Source organism: Cornus florida, unplaced genomic scaffold, assembly GCF_030987335.1.
Source record: "Cornus florida cultivar Cherokee Brave unplaced genomic scaffold, ASM3098733v1 CherokeeBrave_3.0.0_Hap2_Chr04, whole genome shotgun sequence".
NCBI classification, from domain to species: Eukaryota; Viridiplantae; Streptophyta; class Magnoliopsida; order Cornales; family Cornaceae; genus Cornus; species Cornus florida.
In genome coordinates, this window is record NW_026775574.1 from 4,291,236 (window position 1) to 4,313,243 (window position 22,008).

Sequence of the window (22,008 nt, forward strand, 5' to 3'; positions counted from 1 at the left end):
CTTATTTGGCAAAGTGATATTCAATAATAAGGGGTGGCTCCAGAAATTAAATCCAAGGGGGCACAATGTAAATTTTTTTTAAAAATAAATATGTCAATTAATGAGTAGTTTAGAAAAGATAAATAGTTGACAAAAATTTTAAAAAAGAAAGAAAAATGAGAGAAGGAAAAAAAAAAATTAGAGTTTGATTTAACAAATAAAATTTGACTTTTTATTTATTTATTTATTATTATTATCGGAAATCACACGAATTTAAAAAAATAGAAGAAATAAAAAACTTAGACATAATTTTAGAAAATAAAAATTTTAGGTGGGGCATTATATATATATATATATATATATATATATATATATATATGTATATTTTCAGATATCTCGATAGCCCTGTGAGTTAGTGCCTCCAATGAACTTTAGAGTGTCAGGTTTCGACTCTCTACTTCTGCTAATTTAACGTCTAACACTTCTTGCATTATAAAATAAAATAAAATTATATGAAAATTTTCAAATATACATATAAATATAGATAAATTTAGCATATATTCTAATAAGCTGGGCCAAACCAAGGGCACATGCCCCAGCATACACCGGCTCCACCCCATCAAGAATGTTTAATTTTTCGTTTTATCAAACACTACTCTAAACAAATTTCAAGGGCTAAAATTTAAGTAGTCTTTCACATACATACTCCCCTCTCCATGTTACTTTTTCAGAAAAACTCTAAACAATAATAATAATATATTTGGAAGTTGCACAATTCCCTTATACAATACATTTTTACAAGGCTTCAATCACACAAATACGCTTTTATCATTTTCATTTCCTTCTACGTAATAGTTGGGTGGATGGTGTTTGGTGGAGGAGCTAACTTAAAGAACAACCACCTTGAGAAACAGAGCTGGTGAATTCAAGAGGACAACAAATACCTTGAAAAATTGAGGTCTGATTGAGTTGGGTTTGGGGTTGGTAGGTTGCAATTTGCGTACATGATTGGCACTATTAAAATTAGTTAGTTAGGATAAAATTTTCGCCCATTGCAGGACACGTTCAACCGTTTATTATTATATGTGTAATACATGTATGGGCGTGTGTATTATACGGATGAACCAGAAATACCCGTTGTACGATACAACAGGCACTGAGAAGAAGTTTTTCTCGTTAGTCAGGTAAGGTTATTGGATTGGTAGATTTAAGAAATTTGACCTACCTTTCAAACGCATTGAGTTGAGTTAAAAATATTTTAATGGTCCTGTTAGGAATGTATTATGATATTATTTTTCTGATATTGATATTTAAATTTGGGCCATATCATATTTTTGACGGTTGAGATTGATTTGGAATAATTTATAACATATCAGATTTTTAGCCCAAATCCATAACACCAATTTAGTGATATTGTGTGTTTTGATATGTAGTGGAGGAACTAAAGCAAAATTTTGAATTTTCCACAACAAATTTTCGTTACCAAACATGATTTGAATTTCTACCAAAAATACTTTTTCAACAAAACAGGTTTTTTTTTTTATATTGACAAAAAAATACCCTCTAAAACATATAGCATGCCAAACCGATTCTTATATTATATCACTAATTAATTAAATACTGAATATAATCGATTAAATAAATATAATATAATAGATGATATTATTGAATTGGTTAGATTTGAGTAATTTGATGGATTTAAGTTAAAAATAAATTGATTTCAAGAGTTGGGTAATCGACTAATTTAGATGGGACCAAGAGATTGCATCATCATAAAACGAGTCCAATACTTAATTGTAGGTAAGGAAGGAAAAAAAAAGAAGTCTTAATTTGATTATTATGACATTTAACGTCGCATACTCCACATTTGTCAAAACCGAGTATGAGAAATTAAAAATAAATATACGTTTAATATGAATTTAATTATTATTTCAATCGTTTTAATATCAGAAATCATGTCAAGATTTTGTCAAATTGACTCGAAACTTAACCAAGCCAAATCAAATTATGAAAAATTATTCTGTAGTGACTGGAATAAATTTGGATCACACCCATAACCAAATATTACTTTAATTAAATTTTGAATATTGCAAAGAAATTAATGAAATGAAATTACTAAAACCTACCTAATTAATCTGATATATATTTTTTCTTTATAATGCATTTTTTAATTTATCCTTTTCCAACAAATTTTTATCAATAAACCATAAAATAATCACAAAATAATAATTGTGTAATTATATTCTAATGTAAATAATACTTGCAAAATTAAACATTTGTAAAAGTCTACTACCTACTTTGTCACGCGAGAGGTGCATTGCATTTTTAAGGGTTTTCGTATTCATGAGTTGTAATTGTGTTGTGTCAATTTAAGGGTATTATACTAAACAGCTCAATTCGATCGTGACCCGTTTAATAATCGTATCAGGAACTCTCAACGCTAACCCGACCTTCTTATTAAACGGGTTACACATTAATGATCAATTTATAAAAAAAAAATAAATTATTAATAATATTCAATAAAATAATAAATACTAAAAAAATATAAATTTTAATCAACCAAATTACTAAATAGTTTTTAATTTATAAAATATTAAATTATTAGACACAAGTTTATATAGTAATTTTAGAAGTTAAATAGAAATTTATTTACAACATATACTCTTAAATGTATATAAACGGGTTATACGGGTTAAACTTCTCAATCCAAATACGACACGATTAACTAAACAGATTAATCGTATCGACTCATTTATAACCTGAACCCGTTTAAAATCAATTCAAACTCGTTTAAGTCATGTCGTGTTCGAGTAGTTTGTCGAGTCCCGTCAACTTTTACCGTCCCAAATTTCACTCTTTCATTCTAAAATACCCGGAAAGCGTTGTGCGCACCCATCACCGGATAATCCGACCCATATTTCCCGACACCTCCTGATTACACACACAGTCAAACAGATCACCCCACTTTCAAACCTCCGAACTTCAACAGACACAGACGTTTCTCACAACCAAATACAAGTGCGAAGATTCAACCCTGCGCGCTCCACTTTCTCTCTCTCTCATCGATCTTGTTCCATGTCTTCAATTCTTATGCTTCTGACTCTGCTTCTTGTGAGCTTCGAAGCATCATCATCATCGTCACCAGTTGGATCTCGTTCAATCCTTCGAGATATCAACAAGGGAGACGGTGATCAACCTGACTACGCCGTTGATTTGAACGCTACCAACTTCGATGCAGTTCTGAGGGACACACCAGCTAGATACGCCATTGTTGAATTCTTCGCCCACTGGTCAGTAAATCTATTCTATTAGGGTTTTTCTTATGGACTTCTTAGCATGAAGTTTTGTGGCATTAAATCTTATTTAGGTCTTATTGCGCTCTGATGTTGAAAAAGTTTTTATTTTTTATTATAGAATGCCATTAACGTTATTTTTGTTTGGGAGATCTGTTCAACTGAGACATAGATGAAAGTATAACACTTTAGAAGGTAAAATTATAGAAGGAATTTTGATTAACTATCTTACTTTGATTCATAACCCACTATTAGTTTTCAAGCTGGATTTTTTTCCCTTTTCAATTTTAATTATTAAGCTCTAATCTTTTAAAAGTTTCGCTATAAAATGCTTTTAATGTTGTAGTTCTTTTATTGAATAAGTATATAACAAGTGAAAATGCAAGTATTTTTATTGAAAAAACCCTTCAGTATAGATGGTCTTTAGGATATTACAATTGTCATTGTATTGTGACTACTAAAGAGCAGAGCTATCCACTATGAGCTAAGTTGAAAATATTCCAGGGAGCAGTAGCTGAAGTATCTGTATTTGTAATTTTCTTTAATAGCTGCGAGTTAAATGACTGTTTTGAGAAAGAGGGTGTCGGGAGTGAGTGTTCTTTTTTTAACAAATAGTAGTTTCTTGGTTATATTATTGGAGGCACAGTTGTTGGTCCAATGAACTGAACCAAGAATGGTTTTCATTCATTTGTTCTTCGTTATATTATGGGAGCCACAATTGTTGGTCCAATGAACTGAACCAACAATTATTTTCATTCATTTGGCTCTTTCAACAAAATACTAATGGCTAACTTTTAACTGTTAGCGATAATCAAGGTAGTTTATGTTAATAGGACTTCTGTTGGCAAATTTCGTAAATCAAGTTCTGCTGTCGCGTTGGAATTTAGATGCCTAGTTTTATGCCAATATTCTGATAGTAATTGATTTATTAATTCTTTACATGCAACTATTGCTCTTGCAGGTGCCCGGCTTGCAGAAATTATAAGGTATTTACCACTGGTAAATGCATTTGCCATTTCCTAATAATACTTTCTTATTTTTTATTACTGCTAAAGCCGCAGCTTTGCAGCGTCACTATGAAAGAGTGGCAAGGCTTTTCAATGGAGCTGATGCAGTTCATCCAGGGATCATATTGATGACGAGGGTAGACTGTGCATCGAAGGTATTGCTGATATGCTTTCTCGAAACTTACCTTAAGAGGTGGCAATGCCGTAATGGCATGTTCGTATAGTCAAATTCCGAAATTCACCTGTTTGTTGTACAATATTTAGAGTTATATCTTATGCCCTATCAGAAAGTAAAATAAAATGTTGTGAAGAAAAATACGTCATTTATATATTCATTATATTGGGCAAGGATTGTGGTAGGGTCCACTTTAAGTCAACTGCAGTGGGTAACATTTTACTTTGTCATCTTCTCTCATTGTTATTTCCTTTGAAATATTAAACTATACTGCCAATGATTGGACATATGCAGCTCAACATACATTGTGATAAGGAGGTTATATTTCATTATTGTCTTTATAATATATAGGTTCATTACTCAATTTAAAATTGGAAACTGATAACTAATTATTAAACTGATTAAGAAATTTTACTTTACAAACAAATAGATAAGCATTATCTGTTTTGAAACTTATGAACAAACAGCTAAATTATGGTGAATTCGTTTTATACTTTAAAAATATAAAATTGACCGACTTGATCCATTAGAAGGAGGTACTGAATCAAATATACAATATTGGTCTAGTACTAATATTAATAAAAATGTCATATTGACTAGAATACTGGTGTTGGCTGTGGATGAGTGTCGAGGTGATGGGTTAATCTACGTTCCAAAGATTTGTGATAATCTGAATTGTTGGGTGTGTTGCATGCACATGTGTACTATGTTATGTCTAGTCAAGATGGGTACACTGGTGGAACAGAGATCCAGGTGACATGTCTTAGAATCTATATAGTAAAAGGGTTTACTGTAGAACTGTATATTCACAAATGTAAGTTCGTGGGCTACTAGACTACTGGACTTTTATCCTGTTATAGTCTCCTATCATGTACTTTAGTCAATGTCCTCTCCATCTGTGGTTGGAAGATTTCTTCCGAAATTTGATTGATTTTTGAACAAATCATAAACATGATATGGAAGTGTGGGTACAATACGTGATATGAACAAAACATAAATGTCCTTGCCTAGTTAAAAAGTAATATTAGTTGCCATTTTATTAGTTTATTAGCTTTAATCTTTTGTGACACTAGCATAAATGGTTCAGTAAGTGCATCTGAAGTTCTTTGGAGGTAGATTGGCCTTTTAATGTTAATAGCATCTGATTAGGTGACGTGTAACTTATCCATGTGATGATGAGAATTAAATGTTTCCTTTGAATACATTGTAATTGTCAGGATGGCCCATCAAGATATATGTTCCAATGTCAGTAGACTTACTGAAAGGTAGAACTGTTGTCTTAACAATATACTGAAGAGTGCCATGAAAAAAAAAAGGAAGATTCTAAACTTAAGATTATACATTCAACTGACCCTGCACGGTTAAATAACTCTTCTACTAGAACCTACTTATGAATACTGATTAGCTACTCCAATAGCTGGGTCAACCAAGAATGCTATTCACCATGCAAGGATACTGTTTCTTAACTCTGCTGGTAAATTTATTTTGGAGAATTAATTAGTTTTTATTGATCAACTAGCTGTGTCAGCAGCTTGATTGGTTGGCAACAGGCAAACACACGCACGCATATACATACATATATAGATATATATATAGTATATACTATTTTTCCTGAATTGAAAACTTTTCCATCTGGATTGCCATCAGATATTTTCAGGAAACTTATCTGAAGTTTTCAGTTTATTTGTTTGAAAAAACTGTTAATGGGCAGGATGTTGGGATTTCTAGCTACAAAGGAAGCATTTTGTGTACATTTTCCTCTCTTAATCTAAATTGTCTGTGAGGTCTTGGAACATTATTTTAGTGACTTGCTACTTTGCTTTCCATTTAAATTCTTGCGAATGATCAAGAATAAGCTGAAAAAATTAGAAACCCTGAAACTACAAGCTTAAAAAATTGTTTATTTATATATAAAATTTTCATATCTTTAGAAGCTTTAAAAAGTCCTTTCTTTTTTCTAATTGAAAATTTGACATATTTTTATACCATTGTCTATTTTATTTATTTTTAATTTGAAGAGCAATGCAAATAGTTAGATTTTGTTTGAAGATAAAATTGGTAGTTGTGGATGTTTAATAGAAATTATAGGCAAAAAGAGCAGTTCTAAAAAAGCGTTTGACTGCCTTTGCTTGATTTCTCTATATATTTTTTTTCTGGTCATACGTTCCTTATAATAATACTCCGTTAATTCGAAGGATTAGTAGAGTTCCATGAGACTTGAGTTTGGTGCAAACACGTGTAATCTTGGAGGGAGAATCAATTTGTTGAAGTTTCTGTTAGTTCTTCAAAATCCACGGAACTTTATAGAGAGCTAAATGTTGGAAATCTTAGTTGAAGGTGGTGAGTTTACATATTTTTGAATATTTAAAAGAGAATAAACTCATGAAATAGGAAATTGAGTAACAAATGACGCCATTATGCATCTTGAAAACTGAAGATATAAAAGATAACATCAAACAGCAGATACTGCAAATAATGTTCAAATGGTATCATGTGGCATTCATGTGGAAAATATGAATAAAAGTAAATAAAATTAATATTCTCTCTGTTGAAAGAGTCGCTAGGATTCGAACAATTGGACTGCCTTTATTTTTTATTTTTTATTTTATCCTTCTGTTTTTATTTTGTATTTTTTCTTTTTGGGATTGTTTGGGTGGACAGAGGAAGGTAAAAAAAGGATGGCAATCACAATCATCCCTACCATTGGACCTGTACTATTTACACCATAACATAAGGATAAATGATAAAAAATGCTCATGTAAAAGATAGAGTAGAAGAAAACGTATCAAAATTCGGAATTGATGCCATGCCATTTGGGGGTCAATTCTACCCTTCTTTGAGCTTCCTTTCTGGAAGTTAGGCTACTGAGGATCTTTGGGCTTGGGATTTTAGCATTTGATGGGTAGCTTCTTTTTATTTTTTGTTGGTAGAGTAATGTGTTCAAAATTTTTTCCTTTTCCTTTACATATTTCTTGTTTCTTATCCCCTACCTAAAGAAAAAGAAAAGAGAGAAAGAGATACAATAATATTGTTCTCTGACATATCAATGCATTCGAATATCATTGTATGTTATAATATGCTGATCTAGAGGTCATATTTTCATGGGCATAACTAAGCTTCGGTGCAATTTTTATTTTTTTTTTCCTTGTATTTTCTCATCCATAACCTTGTCAGTTTGTTAATCTTTTAAATCAATCTGTTACTCCCTCTCTTTTTTGTCATTATTGCCTTTTGCTTATTTTTTGTCTTTGGAAATGTCCTTGTTATAACATATATGGAATAGTGATTAGTCCCTCTCCTCTTTACTTGCTTGGCAGCACAGATAAACAATAACCTTTGTGATAGATTCTCTATAAGTCATTATCCTATGCTCTTCTGGGCCCCTCCATCTAAATTTGTCTCTGGTGGTTGGGAGCCTAAACAAACAAAAAGTGAAATACTGGCCATTGATGATGGACGGACAGCTGATCGCTTGCTTAGCTGGATTAATAAGCAAATGGGCAGGTATTGGGCATCTTCACCCATTCTGTTCAAAATCCCATACTGTATGTTTTTCTGTAAAGGATTTGAATAATTTATGACTTATCATACTTTGCCTTCTCCCGTCTCTGATGTCTTGATACTTTGGAGATTATTGGTAATAATTATAAGTTACTATTAACACTTTCATACTCTCAAGGAGCATATATTTGTTAATGAAAAGTTGTTTTTTTGTTCACATTGCAGGAGAATTCAGGCAAGTAGTCTCCTTAGGTTTTTGATATTTTACTATAAAGAAATTAGAAACTATCAAAGGAATGAGTATAATAAAAATTTAAACAAAGATTAAATTGATACTGGGTACATGCCATGCATGAATTATTCCTGAGATAATGACAGATTGACAGGTAATTAGCTAACCGGAGGGTGATTTTTTGGGAGAAGAGGGGGGGGGGGGGGGGGGGGGGCGGGGTCACACGTCATGCTGCTCCTTACTTTATTCCATCTACTTTGGATAAATCAGTAACTGTTAACTTGTCTATTCTACATGGCCAAGTGATGAGTTTTTGGAGAGGGGTTATTGTTAGACAAAAACTACTGAGACATAAAAAATTGTTGGCTTAATAAGAAAAAATAGATGATGTCTTTGTCATAGATATGTTTCAACATTTTTGGATTAAGTATCTTCTTGAAAGGTAAATATAATTTTCGTTGTAGGATAGCAGATATTGCACAAGATGTACCCGAGTAGTAGTCAAGAAGTATGTTTGCCAAATAGAGGAATGGGACAACCAGAAAGACTATGGCTATAGTATTAAGGTCCAAGCTCTATGCATCTCATAGACTTCTTCCCATACTTAATAATGACTTGCTGCCACAAGTGTGATATTTTCAGTTTCTTATAATCGAGTCAATTTCATGAGACTACTGCTGAACTAAATACTGCATAACCATTAACGATACCATCAACTTCTTACGACGTTGCCTAGTTTGTTAAATCTCCTGTTAGATGCACTACCACTAATACCATTGCAGGGCCGGTGAGTGGATTAAATACCCTCTTCAATCAAACTGATGAATCTGTTGGTACCAAATATATATGAGGATGTTGCTGATGTTCTTGACGAAAGTAATTAGGAATTACCAAGGGTTGTAGCCTTGTGGTACTTTCTCACCTTCTAAAGTAGATGGTTGAGGGTTCAAGTTCTGCAGGGGCAAAGTGGGTGTGTGAATCTCTTTTTGGTTTTTTCCCCTTTCCTGAATGGGTGTGTGAGTCTCAACTAGGGGGGAAAAATACTGATGAATTTTGTGTTAAATTGACTAGATACCCTAACTCCTTGCTTGATAACCCTTTTTTTTCTTCTTCTTCTTCTTCTTCTTCTTCTATAACCTTTGAAACTGGATTGCAGAAATTATAAGCTTTAAAATTTTAAACTATTAATGCTGTATTTCCATTTAACATGGATTTTTTTGGTTGGATTGACCGACCATGTCCAAATAGACTAATGAGTAGAAGGGAGCTTATTGTGTTAAAGTGGCTTGGCTCAACTCAACAAAGCCTTTTCCTAACTACTTGGAGTCGGCTTCATATTTTTTCATTCCGCTCTATATAAAACCACATGTTATCATATCTTTCCTTAGTAGCCTACCCATGTTAATTTTGGTCTTCCCTTACACTAGCATTATGTTCAATGTGACCGTGTCACTCTTTGAAAATGTCCAAACCTTACTTGAGTTTATTCGGTTTTTGTTACTTCAAAAATCTCATAAATGTGTTCATTTCGATTTTTTTTTTTCTTGTCTTGCCGCACATCCTTCTCAATATTGCATTTCCACCACACTCATATAGACATACATTGTTTTTTAGCTGCCCAAAATTCTGTCCAATAAAGAATGACCGGTTTAATTGCTTCTTTACAGAACTTCCCTTTCAATGTAAGAGGGGTCCACTATAAATATACTAGATGTTTCTCCATTAACCCATGATGTCTTGATTTGATGATCTAAGACATAAGACCTTCTGACCTTGTACTCAGCTAAACAACGCTAACCAACAGTCGAAGAGCTCATTTGTTGTTATACAAATTTGTACTTAGCTTCAACACAAGATTTAAAAGCAAGACCTTAAATGTGAATTTTGACAATGCAAAAATTTTGGTGTCATGTTATTTTTGAATACTTGCCTTTATATCACTATATGTATACATGGTAGCTGCTGTTAATGTTATTATTATAATTTTCTTATGCATTTTTATATTTATAGCTCATATGGTTTGGACGATGAAAGATACGAGAATGAGCATCTTCAATGGAATGCATCAGATCCTGGACAGGTACTTCTTAAAGCATACCTGAGAATTGGCTTCACTGTTTTTTTTTTACAAATTAAAGCCCTCCACAGAACTTGAGATATTAATATATATATATATATATATATATATATATTTTCAATGTATGATTTGTGAAGATTGCACGTGCGGTATATGATGTTGAGGAGGCAACAGGCACTGCCTTTGACATAATCTTAGAGCACAAGGTAACATCTCTTTCTTTTTGTCAGATTTTGTTGCTTCACTAAAGTTGGTGCTTATTGCTGTGATTCACTTAATATATGCTTTTTATACAGATGATCAAATCAGAGACTCGGGCATCTCTTATAAAATTCTTACAACTTTTGGTTGTTCATCACCCTTCTAGGAGGTTCTTGCTAACCCTTTCTGTATCAATATTTGATTTATGTGCTGCTTCATTCGGTGTTTTTACTATGGATCTTTTGTAGCAGGTGCCGGAAGGGAAGTGCAAAAATACTTGTGAACTTTGATGATTTGTGGCCATCAGATATGTTAATTACCAACAAACAGGAGATTGTTACTGGTGAAGGAAAGGGCGCACTAAAGAATTTCCAGATTTGTGGGAATGACGTTCCTCGTGGATACTGGGTGGGTATGCAAATGGATTTTGTTCTTCCAGGAAATTGTCTTTGTGCATTGCTCTGCATATACCTAGAAGCATTTACATCTTTATCTACATAAGCTGGCTTCTTGATAGATTATTGAGTATTTTTCCATTACTGGATCCCTTCCGGTGTGTTTGCCCTAGGGACTAGGTTACCTGATTCTAGTAAATAAATATAGTTTCTTGCGTTTTGATCTCATTACGCACAAGGTCATTTCAATATTGTTAAGTGATTATATTATTACAAATGATTGGGAAATGTTTGTGTGTGATGTATGTCTCATTTTCTTATTGGGTTGGGCTTTGAATTGTAATGGTTTGGGAATGTTTGGTTAGACTAGGGATGAAGTAATTGCCCTTGAGCCCCAAGTAGTTGCATTCTTACCCAACAAGGGTTTGTATTACTTGCTCACCAAGCTATGTCAATAGAGAGAGTTGAATTGAGAGGGTAGAGAAGAAAAGAGAATGAAGAAGAGAAAAGAAGAGAAGAGGTGCAAAGAGTGGAGAGATGTAGCCCCATAGAAATCTGTGAGTGTGTGGAAGTAGAGATGATGAGTGAGTGGTGGAACACCGATGGCGAGCAGGGGTCTCGTGGAGTGGTAGATCGTGAAAGGCTTGGGTATTCGACACCATAACCTTGAGTAGAGAGAGTGTACACGTTAAATATTGTGTTATTGTTTTGTTTGTTGATTTGTGAGTGGATCTTTATGTATGTTAGTGATTTGCTTCCGCTGTCCGAACGAAGGGGTATAATTCCCAAACTCCGTGGATGTAGGCCGGGTGTGGCTGAACCACGTTAAATATTGTGTTATTGTTTGTTGATTTTTGAGTGGATCTTTATATATGTTAGTGATTTGCTTCCGCTGTCCGAACGAAGGGGTAAAATTCCCAACAAGGAGACTACACACTCACTCATTACCTGGCGAGGCTGGCTACCTTTCTCAATTTCATAAGTCTAAACTCATAACCTAGGTATCTATTTGTAGAGTCCAAATGCAATTCCTTGTTGGACAAGTATTACAATTTCTTGGAGCCCAAGACTATCTAACAAGGAATTACTTAATAAAATACAAATCTAAATAGAAACCTAATCAGAATAGGAATTTGAGACACAATTCCCAAAGTTCGTGATGGCAGACATGTTCGTTTTTGGGAGGACCTTTGGTGCGGTGATCAATTGTTGTCTCACTCCTTTCCTAGGCTTTACAGTATTGCAGCCAATAAGCATGTTTACGTGAGTTATTGTTATCAACTTGATAACAATGGAGTTACGTGGGATGTGCAGTTTAGGCGGCTCTTTCAGGATTGGGAAATGGAGGAAGCTTGTGTTTTTTTGGATACGTTGCATAGACAGAAGGATATTGGCAGAGGGTGTGATGCTATTTTGTGGGTTCCTTTAGCTCATGGTCGGTATGGTGTTCGCTTTATGTTCATCTGTTTGTCCAATTTCGTTGGTCCTGAGTTCCCTTGGAAGTCTGTCTGGCGCTCTAAAGCTCCTCTTCGAATTGCATTCTTCGTTTGGACTGCCATATTGGGGAAGATTTTGACATTGGACAATTTGAGAAAGAGAGGCAATATCATTGTTAATTGGTGTTGTTTATGTAAAGCTGATAGTGAATATGTGGATCACATTCTTTTGCATTGTCCTGTGGCGTTTGATTGTTGGAGTTCTATTTTTAGCATGTTTGGCGTTTTTTGGGTAATGCCCAAGCACTCCTCTCAATTGATTAACGATTGGAAAAGGTGTCCTGTGATTATTGGAAGATTGTTCCACATTGTGTCTGGTGGTGCTTGTGGCGTGAGAGGAATAACAGATCCTTTGAAGGAAAATTCATATTCTTCGTTCTCTGTTCTCTTATGTAAGAGGAAGTGCATACTCCTCGATTGATGATTTCTTTGATCTCTTGGATTCCATCGGTCCTTAGACCTTTTTTATTCTTGTATTAGGGACACGTTCCCCTTTTGAACGTTTTTCTAATATATTTTTACTTCTAAAAAAAAAAACAATTCCCAACAGTGTGGCATAGTCATCTTCATTTAAAAATAAAACTACCATAAAATGGATTTATAACTTTATATCTCTCTCCTTTACCCCCCCTCCTCTCTCTCACACACACAGGTGAAACTGTGATTGTTACTAAAACAAATTAAAAAAAAAAAAGGAAAAAGAAAAGAAATTTGATTTATGGTTCTTAATGGACAAATGTTTAAATTGTATGAGACAATACCATTCACCACGAAAAATGTAAACTTAATCATCCAGATCTTTTAGCACCATCGCCAGATTTAGTCATCTAAAATATATCACTCTCTTCCTTGTTATAGTGTCTATTTCTCAGTTTGCTTGCACATATTTATGCATGCGGTTCTATTAGTGAATGTTTATGGGAGTTTATGTATCTATGTATGTGTGTTAGTGTATACTATGTTACATGGACTCTTTTGAATGCGTGAAGTACAAGTACCCATATCACACATATGAGTTTCTGGTCCTTCAATCTGATTACGATTCTCGATACCATAATCAACCAAAAATGACTAGGGGTGCACACGGTTCAGTGGCGGAACCGGAACCGAACTGTTCCCAACGGTTCCTAGAAAATTGGAACCGGAACCGGAACCGGAACCGTTGGGACATGGAACCGAACTGAACGTTCCATTTGGTTCCACGGTTCTCATTATATAAAATTTGAGAAAAAAAACTTGTTTACTTCTCCAAAAAAGAATTATTCTTTTTATATGTTATTTAAATTAATGCATAAATGCTTACTTGTGATTCCACTCTCTCTCTCTGTCTCTCTCTGTGTCATAATGGTCTTTGATTCAAAACTGATGTCAGAATTGGAATGGAAGCAACTTTGTTGAACTATAATATTCACTGTGTGTTTATGTGTGTATAAGGTACGGTTTGATCTCTCTCTCACTCGCGCGCACACACAGTACACTGGAGATCACATTCATTCCATCAATTTGTATGTCTAACTCACTTAAATAAACATTCTTATAAACTGTTCTTGCAAGAATCAAACATTCTTGGCTGATGATCACTACTAGTATTTTTTTATGTAAGCATTGAAATAATAAAACATTAAAAAGAGTTGAAGATTTAGGAATGCATCAAACCACTCTATATTTGATCCAAGCAATTATAATATATATTATCATTATGTATTGTAATTATAAAATTAAAAAATAATATATATTATATATAAATTATATAACCGGTTCGGTTCCCAAGGGTTTGGAACCGGAACCGAACCGTTACTCAACAGTTCCACAAAATTGGAACCGGAACCAGACCGGTGAGGAACCGGAACCAAAGCACCAATTTGGTTCAGTTCCGATCGGTTCTCTGGTTCCACCGGTTCTTCGTGGACCCCTAAAAATGACATTGTATTGTTATGTATCGTGCTACAAATCGCAAATACGTTTTTGATGCATTATGAGTTTAGTGAGTCCTCTTGGCATTGGCAAGAAACTTGCGAGATATAACTTTACCCATATGAAACTGTGCTGAAAAATGATGACAACAATTTTGTTACCGAATTTCAAGATTACAAATGTTACATACTCTATGAAAGAGGATTCAAACTATTTGATGAACCTCTACTTCTAAGCTTTCAATTGATTTTTCAGCATTAATGAGGCAGTGGACGGCATTGGAGATAATATTGATGGGAGTTATAATTTGTATATATTTGCATGCTGGGTAGGTTCTTTCTTTTGTTCCTTTCAAAAAAACCATAAATGGTATCTTCTCAAATTCACAAGGGACAACATTTTAACTTCATCTCACTTATGCCCATCAGAGTGACCTAATACGTCAAGTCATTACAAAGAATATGAATGGCATTCTTCTAATTAGTAGTAATGCCATTTAAATATCTATCAGCTTCATCTCAATCTGCCTTTGGTGAGAAGGGTTCTTGAGGTTTGTAAATTGCCCTCTCCCAGAAGAACCACACACCCCCCTTTAGTCTCTACAGGAAAAGTGATGCACATTTGAATATTGTGCTATTTACTTCTTAAACTCATAGTGGTGATGTTACTGATCTTTTTTGCTAGTCTACATTACACGGGGGATAAGAATATTATTTTAGACAGTTAAAGTGGTTTTGTATTTCGTAGGATAATGAAGAGATTGGAATAAATGGTGCTTAGTTAAAATTTTCATGTCAAATTTGTGAAGATCGGGGCATGCTGGCCTCCCTCATAAATTTTATGCAGTTATCAATGTTATAAAGATCATAGGAAATTTGGATTACGTAAAAAGCCAAGATTTGCAGTCAGAAGCGGACTCGTTACTAAAAGGGCTAGATCTAGCTTTTGATGAGTGATTAAGGATTCTCTGTCTAGTTATTTGTTTGTGTTGGCTAATAACTTGTGTAACTTGTTATTTCTTTGTGAGAAAATTTCTTAAAGTTGGTTAAAAGGAATTTTGCAGTGGAAAATTAACACTTCCAAATTGATATTGCAGCAACTCAATAACCAATATTTTTCCTAGGTATTTCTTTCTGAACTATATTGAAGGATGTTTGAAGGTAATGTGTGAGTCAGTAATCTAATTCTCAGTTGGCAGACCGTGTTGGCACATTGATTGGATTGGAATGTCTTAGGAGTAGGGAGTTAGTTACTGAATGCTAAGACTCTGTTGGATGCCCCTTGCATCTCTCCCTCTCTCTCAATAGTTCACACAGTTTTTATAGAACTTTTCTTGCTCTCCAATGTGCCTTCGTTCTCTCTATGGGCTGTCTTCATTATTTCACTGTATAAATTCAATTTTGATTATGTTAAAATTTGGTTGAAATATTTCTACTTGTTTCAATCTGAATATAATTTGGCTGTGATGTTATCTGTCAATATCTGATAAAAGGAATTTTTTTCTGGTTGTTTCAATCTGATATGGGTGTTCGTTTGCAGATGTTTTGTCGTGGCAGCAAGAATGATACTAGGGGCTTCAGGTACTGGTGTATTCTTATTTTTGATACTTTGTTAACCTTGAATAGTTTATCCTTCATATCTTCATTCTGTATTTATCAATTACTTATTATTGCATCGAATTACATGCTTTCAAATAATTTTATTTTCTGAATATTAAAATAACTTTAAGAAAAGAAACTTAAAAGAAAATTTCACAGGGCTTTGCAATTCCTCTGCCCCAATCCCATCCAAAATCAATGGGGCGGTGTACAACAGAAAGAAGATCTTTTATGTGATGACCCCTTAAATAAATTCCTTTTAATTTAAATAAATTAAATTATAATAAAACCATAAAATCAACCCTCTTCTGGACTTGGTTATAATTCCCAAGATATCCCTGATAGGTTTAAAAGTTCAAGAAACTAAAATTCTAAATGAAAATAAAAACTTAAAATAAAGAATAAAAAATAAAAAAATGAAAATTAAACTATGAAATTAATGAAATCTAGAACTAAAAAAAAAGGGACTCTTATGCTAAAATATTTTTATTTTGGGGTGTGCTAAATGTAGATTGTACTTTCAAGTTTTCTTTTCAGAACCACATTGTCGTCAATAGGAGTTTCTCGAACTTACTTAGATTTATATGTGCCATCTATGTATTATAGTGCTTATAATCTACAAGAGAGGTTGTTGAAGTGTTTTAGCAATTATTGCCTCTAGAAAAGTCATATTGCAGGCGCTATACGAAAGAATATGAAATTTGTATTTGGCAATTAGATCAGTAGATGTAGGTGGCATCACAATCACTCTACCTGAACATGGCACAAAGGGATCAGCTAAGGCCCCCGTTGGGATCAGAATTTTTGAACTACATTTGAAAAGCAATATATTTGGTCTTTGGCTTTGAACAAATAACAGAAGTAAGGTGGTATAATAAACTGAGAAGTATAAACTACAGTGCATTTAAAACACGCGTGGACATAGCGGCTGCAGTTCTGGTGTCCTGATAGCAGCAGTTGTGGAGAGGAAGGGAAAATTCACTTTTTCTATTAGTTGCAATAGTTACTTTCTCGTGATGGAAGACAATTTATTCTACCCTTTTGAAAGCAAAAGCGCATGGTTTTAGATGACAGTTGTGCATTATTCTATCAGGAGCATCAGATGACCTGTTACAAAAATTGAATAGCAGATGCAATCCGAGTCCATCATGAACTTTTGCTTTCAGAAGCGGTATATATTTGCCCATAAAGACGATTAATTTTTTATTTTCTGCTTTACTTGTTATGCATGGTATATATATATATTTTTGTCACAGTTGCTGAGCTAATTATTTACTAGCGCATTACTATATACCCTCGACAGAGTTGACTCTGCAACTATGGCTCTTTGTTACTTTCTGTTGTTATAACTTCACTGCCAAAGTTAGTTAACAACAATAACGATGACAGGAAATAAGATAAAAGAAAATAACTTGGCTACCAACGTTTTTTTTTTTTCGTTTTTACTTCCTACAAATCAGTCTTCCATTTAAAGGCTATAATAGATTTTTCAGCAGATTTGTTTAGCCAAGTAGTTTATGTTCCTTTTGCAGCTGTGGATTGTGGGTTCTATTACATTCACTCTCTGTGAGAACTGAGGATGGAGAGAGCCACTTGGCGTTTACAGCTATATGTGATTTTATCCACAATTTCTTCGTCTGTGAGGAGTGTCGCCAACATTTCTATGAAATGTGCTCTAGGTAAAAAGCTACTTGAAGGTTGTCTTCTACTTCTTGAGGTTCATTGAATCTGATTATGGCTAATTTTACTTCAGTGTTTCTGGCCCTTTCAACAAAACCCGTGACCTTGTCCTCTGGTTGTGGAGTGCACATAATAAAGTCAATGAGAGACTCATGAAAGAAGAAGCATCTCTGAAAACGGTTGACCCTAAATTCCCAAAGATTATTTGGCCTCCAAAACAGCTTTGTCCTTCTTGTTATCTTGCTCGAAGCCGGAAAAACAATGAAAGTAGTCGGATTGATTGGGACCATGACGAGGTATTCAAGTTTTTGACAAACTTCTATGGGAAGATGATCGTGTCTCTGTACAAGGATAAAGGGCTTCTCGAGGATGATGGGACAAACAAGGGTCTGGCTGAAGATTTGGCAGCTTCAACAAATGCACTTGTGGTGCCTGTGGGGGCAGCATTGGCAATTGCTGTTGCCAGCTGTGCATTTGGAGCACTTGCCTGCTTCTGGCGTTCACAGCAGAAGAATCGGAAGTATTTACACCATCTACACTCTTTAAAGAACATATGATTATCGTGAGCTCTTTTAAGAAAAGACTAAAAGAGCAACCCAAAAAAAAAAAAAAAAAAAATTTTGTGGAGAGAGAGATGAAGAGAAGAGAGAAGTGTTTGTTAGGATGTTATATTCTTATTTGTTTTTCTTCAACGAACTTTTCAGGCCAAGGAGAAGCTGGAAATGATATTGTTAATCGGACAAATCCACACATGGCCATCAATGAAGATGCATAGAAGGTACAATCAAGCTCTGACTAGGAATTCAGACAATGGCCTTGTACCAAATAGACTGTCAGGTCTTTTTTACTCTTTTTTCCGAGGCTTTCCTTCTTAATTTTCATATGGATGTACAGGTTTATATATTAATCTTAATTTTTGAAGAGAACTTATAAAGTCCCTCCAACATTTGCTTTCATCAGCGTTTTCTTTTTACCTCATTGTGTATTATATGAATTTATGTAAGAATAAAAAGACATTTTTAGTTTTGATACAGTAGATTATAAAGTTTAGTTTTTACTGGTTATGTGATTGTTAATTTGTTATGATAAAAAAACAAAAAAAAAGGTAAAATACCCGACGACACGCTTTGACAATTCCACCTTATTGTCAAAAATGAATCGTTCTCCGTGCTGTGTTATTTTGGATGGAAATTCTTCTTAGGCACGGTTTGGACTTTTTGGGAACTGAGGCTATTGATCTGCATATGACTAGAATTCTGTGGTTTGCATGAAGAATCTTGTAACTAATTCTTTCTAGCGATCTCAACACCAAGAATTTTCATCTATGTAGCATGGGCAGGGACAGGATACGTTGACACGTCAAATTTTAAAAAAGTAAAATAATGTAACACACGGGTACGGTGTGGACATGGCTATGTATAAATATAAATATAAATATAAATATTTATTTTTATTTTTATACTTCTATTTAGTAATAGTATTATAAAATTTTAATTTATTTATAATTTTTATACTAAGAGTTGCTTTGAAATGAATTAGAAAATGAAATTATGTCATTATTGTAATAATTTTTATATCATATATATCATTATTTTACTACTTTGTCATGAAAGTATTCATATTATTTTCAAGATTACTGAGTAGATTTGTGTTAGAAATGTCCGAGAAGTGTCGACGAAGTGTCCAGGAAGTGTCTAAAATAATAAAATTAATTTTTATTTATGGACACGTATTCAAGGAGTGTACGAAGAGTATTGGTATTTGACATGGGTACGGCTCTTTTGTAAAAGTGTTCATGTTTTCTAAATTTTCATGTTTTTTGTATTCACTTTTTTTTTGTTGGGTTTCAGGAAAAGATTTTATATTTATTGAGAATATTATCGATTTTTGGACCTCTTTGAAAGCTTAGAGGCTCTTTTGCCTTTTGTTGGATGGGCTCTTCTTTTGAGCGATTTTTATTCATTTCTTACTTATCAAAAAAAAAAAAAAAAAAAAAAAAAATTCTTGTAGCGGGCTCTCCTCCTTTTAGAGAAGGTTCATATGTCTTAGAGACGAGGTTGACCCAACAAATAAATGCATTACCGAACAAGGCAAGAGTACTAATACACACACAAATCTATTAGATACCCATAATTTATGAAGTTTACTCATGTAGACTGATAAATGTACTCTTTCTTTGCTTACACATCCCTCAAAATATTCTTGTTACTCATTCACGAGTGACTGTAATATTTGCCAGAGTCTTCAAATTTAGGGGACGAATTCGTGACCCTCTTCCACCCCATAAAGCCTTGGAGATGAGTTTGTAAGTGTGCTCTGATGGATGGAAGTAATCCCAGAACAAGAACTCATTAGGGTTTGAACACATCTTGTAACCTTCCTTGCCACATTGCACCATCCCTCCCAGAGTTCCTTCACCACAGCATGCACTTGATACATTGGAGAAGCCTGTGAAATCGTAACAAAGTACACTCTCATTAGGCGTCGAACAACTTAATTGGAACACCTTTTCTTCATTAACACAGAAGTAGTTATTATTAGAAAAAAAGAAGAGCCTAAAATTACCGTAGCGAGTTGGGAGTGCTCGAAACTGCTGCACGGTGTCATATACAGCTCCATAAACACCAACTGCACCAGGATACTTTATGGTTACGTTCTTCACCAAACTTTCTAAACCGAAGTTGTAATTCTTGACCATCCTATTCATCTTCCCGAAGCATCGTTCAATCGGTGCATCAGGCAAGAGGGACCTCGCCGGAACACAACCCACAGGACCTAGCGAAAAAATGGCAATGCGGCGAGCACCAAGCTTGTAAATTTGGTCAAGGAAGATTCCAACTTGTGTCAACATGGCTTGCACGTATGCGTCTGGGTTGAGAGTTGGGGGATCAAATGGGAGGAAGTAGTTGAAGACGTCGTTTGAACCAGACTCGATGAAGAAGAGAGATTGCCGGACCAGTTTTTCGTCAATCTGGTTTTGTTCTATTAGGGTTTGGAATTGTTGTAGCTGGACCTGGATTGGTATCACTCCCTGTTTGCCCCATGAATGTAATTAAATGCTAGTACACAGTACTTGGAGTAAAATGTTTGCCACATGAATGTAATTAAATGCTAGTACACAGTACTGTAGAGTAAAATCCATGTTAGGTCTATCCCCCAAAGTATGTGAAAGTGATATATATATATACATATAAGAGTATATATATATATATATCAAGATTTTCTATAATGGAGCATATGTAACTGCTCTATCTAAATTGAAAATACTTAAAAGACTCCATATGATCATTCTTAATTACAGAGTACTCCCTCTTCTTAACTCCAAGGAAGCAATATTCTTACCAAATCTTTATTCGTTCCGAGCAAAACTCCACTGCCTGCACTTGCAAAGTTGATGCCATTGGACGGATAAGCCTTCTGACTTCCATTAACAACCTCAAGATGTGCTTGCAGATATGGTTTTTGCAAATCTAAGCCGACAAATTCGGCTACAAATTTAAATTCAAAAAAAAAAAAAAAAAAAAAAAAGAAATTCATGTGTAAGATTTAAATGGGATGACTTTAACATATACGGAGTATATATTTGACAGAAGGAAAGAAAGAAAATATATATACATATGAAGTCCGCGACTGTCCTTCCATTGGTGAATCTTCCGGTCGGGTGGTGGAAGAAACTGGATCCATAAGGCGGAAAATCGGCCTGGGCTGTGCAGTTGATGTTGTAGTGATTGTTACCTGCATCAAATATGGAGTCTCCGAATGTGAAAATTGCGGGAACATTATACGAAAAGACAGAGACAGAGAAGCTAAGAATGACAGAGATGAGTAATAGTCTCTCCATAAGCTTCAAGTCCAGTCCCAGAGGGAGATATGCACTGAAGCTAATGTGGGAAGTGTGAATATGGAGTGAGTTTATATATATATATATATATATATGTTGATGAAAAGAGGAAATATAGCAAGCAAAGGAGAGAGTGAAGACAAATTGAAACAGAACACACGAGCTTAGTGCATGACAAAGCGCTTTATATCATAGTTATTTGCACAAACTGCCAGATAAAACAGTTATTTGCCGACAACATTTTGAAGCCACTTTGCTCATCTTTTTGGTCCAAAATTTATTTTGCTTTATGTCAGTTTTCTTGCTTTTTCTTCTTTCAGCTGTGGATTTTAATTGGGCAGGTCAACCTAATCTTAACATTAAGAGACTAATTAATACTATAAAGAAAGAGAGAGCCTGCACAGGTGATTAAGGGAGTCTGAAGGGACGAGCCGTAAATTCGAATATCTTAAGTTTGACTCTTACAACATACAAAAAAAATCTAAATTTAATTTATATATATAGTTTGCGGGTGATTGCCGATGTTAGTTTCTTATTCCTAAAAAAAAAAAAGAAGAAGAAGAAGAAGAAGAAAAGAAAAAGAAAAAGAAAAGATGAATTCAAGCATATGCATGATCAG

At 34.2% G+C, this 22,008-nt stretch overlaps 2 protein-coding genes across 4 annotated transcripts; one reads left to right on the forward strand and one right to left on the reverse strand.

The window, feature by feature from the left end:
• Positions 1-2,934: 2,934 nt before the first annotated feature.
• LOC132302550 (sulfhydryl oxidase 2-like) lies at positions 2,935-18,612 on the forward strand. 3 transcript variants are annotated; one of them, XM_059799444.1, is made up of 12 exons: positions 2,936-3,269; positions 4,234-4,258; positions 4,342-4,434; positions 7,777-7,958; positions 10,198-10,267; positions 10,402-10,470; positions 10,561-10,634; positions 10,717-10,873; positions 15,810-15,850; positions 17,401-17,547; positions 17,622-18,068; positions 18,253-18,612. In XM_059799444.1, exons 1-12 carry the CDS (start codon positions 3,055-3,057, stop codon positions 18,272-18,274), a joined length of 1,542 nt encoding a protein of 513 aa, XP_059655427.1. In that variant the 5' UTR covers positions 2,936-3,054; the 3' UTR covers positions 18,275-18,612. The 3 variants fall into 3 exon arrangements, with proteins under 3 accessions (XP_059655426.1, XP_059655427.1, XP_059655429.1); XM_059799446.1 differs by having other exon boundaries at positions 3,162-3,269; positions 4,328-4,434; XM_059799443.1 differs by having other exon boundaries at positions 2,935-3,269; positions 17,622-18,612.
• A 1,033-nt stretch (positions 18,613-19,645) lies between these two features.
• LOC132304631 (GDSL esterase/lipase 6) lies at positions 19,646-21,389 on the reverse strand. The gene is made up of 4 exons (XM_059802376.1): positions 21,164-21,389; positions 20,891-21,036; positions 20,114-20,579; positions 19,646-19,996 (listed from the first exon to the last, which is right to left on the reverse strand). Exons 1-4 carry the CDS (start codon positions 21,387-21,389, stop codon positions 19,758-19,760), a joined length of 1,077 nt encoding a protein of 358 aa, XP_059658359.1. The 3' UTR covers positions 19,646-19,757.
• Positions 21,390-22,008: the final 619 nt, after the last annotated feature.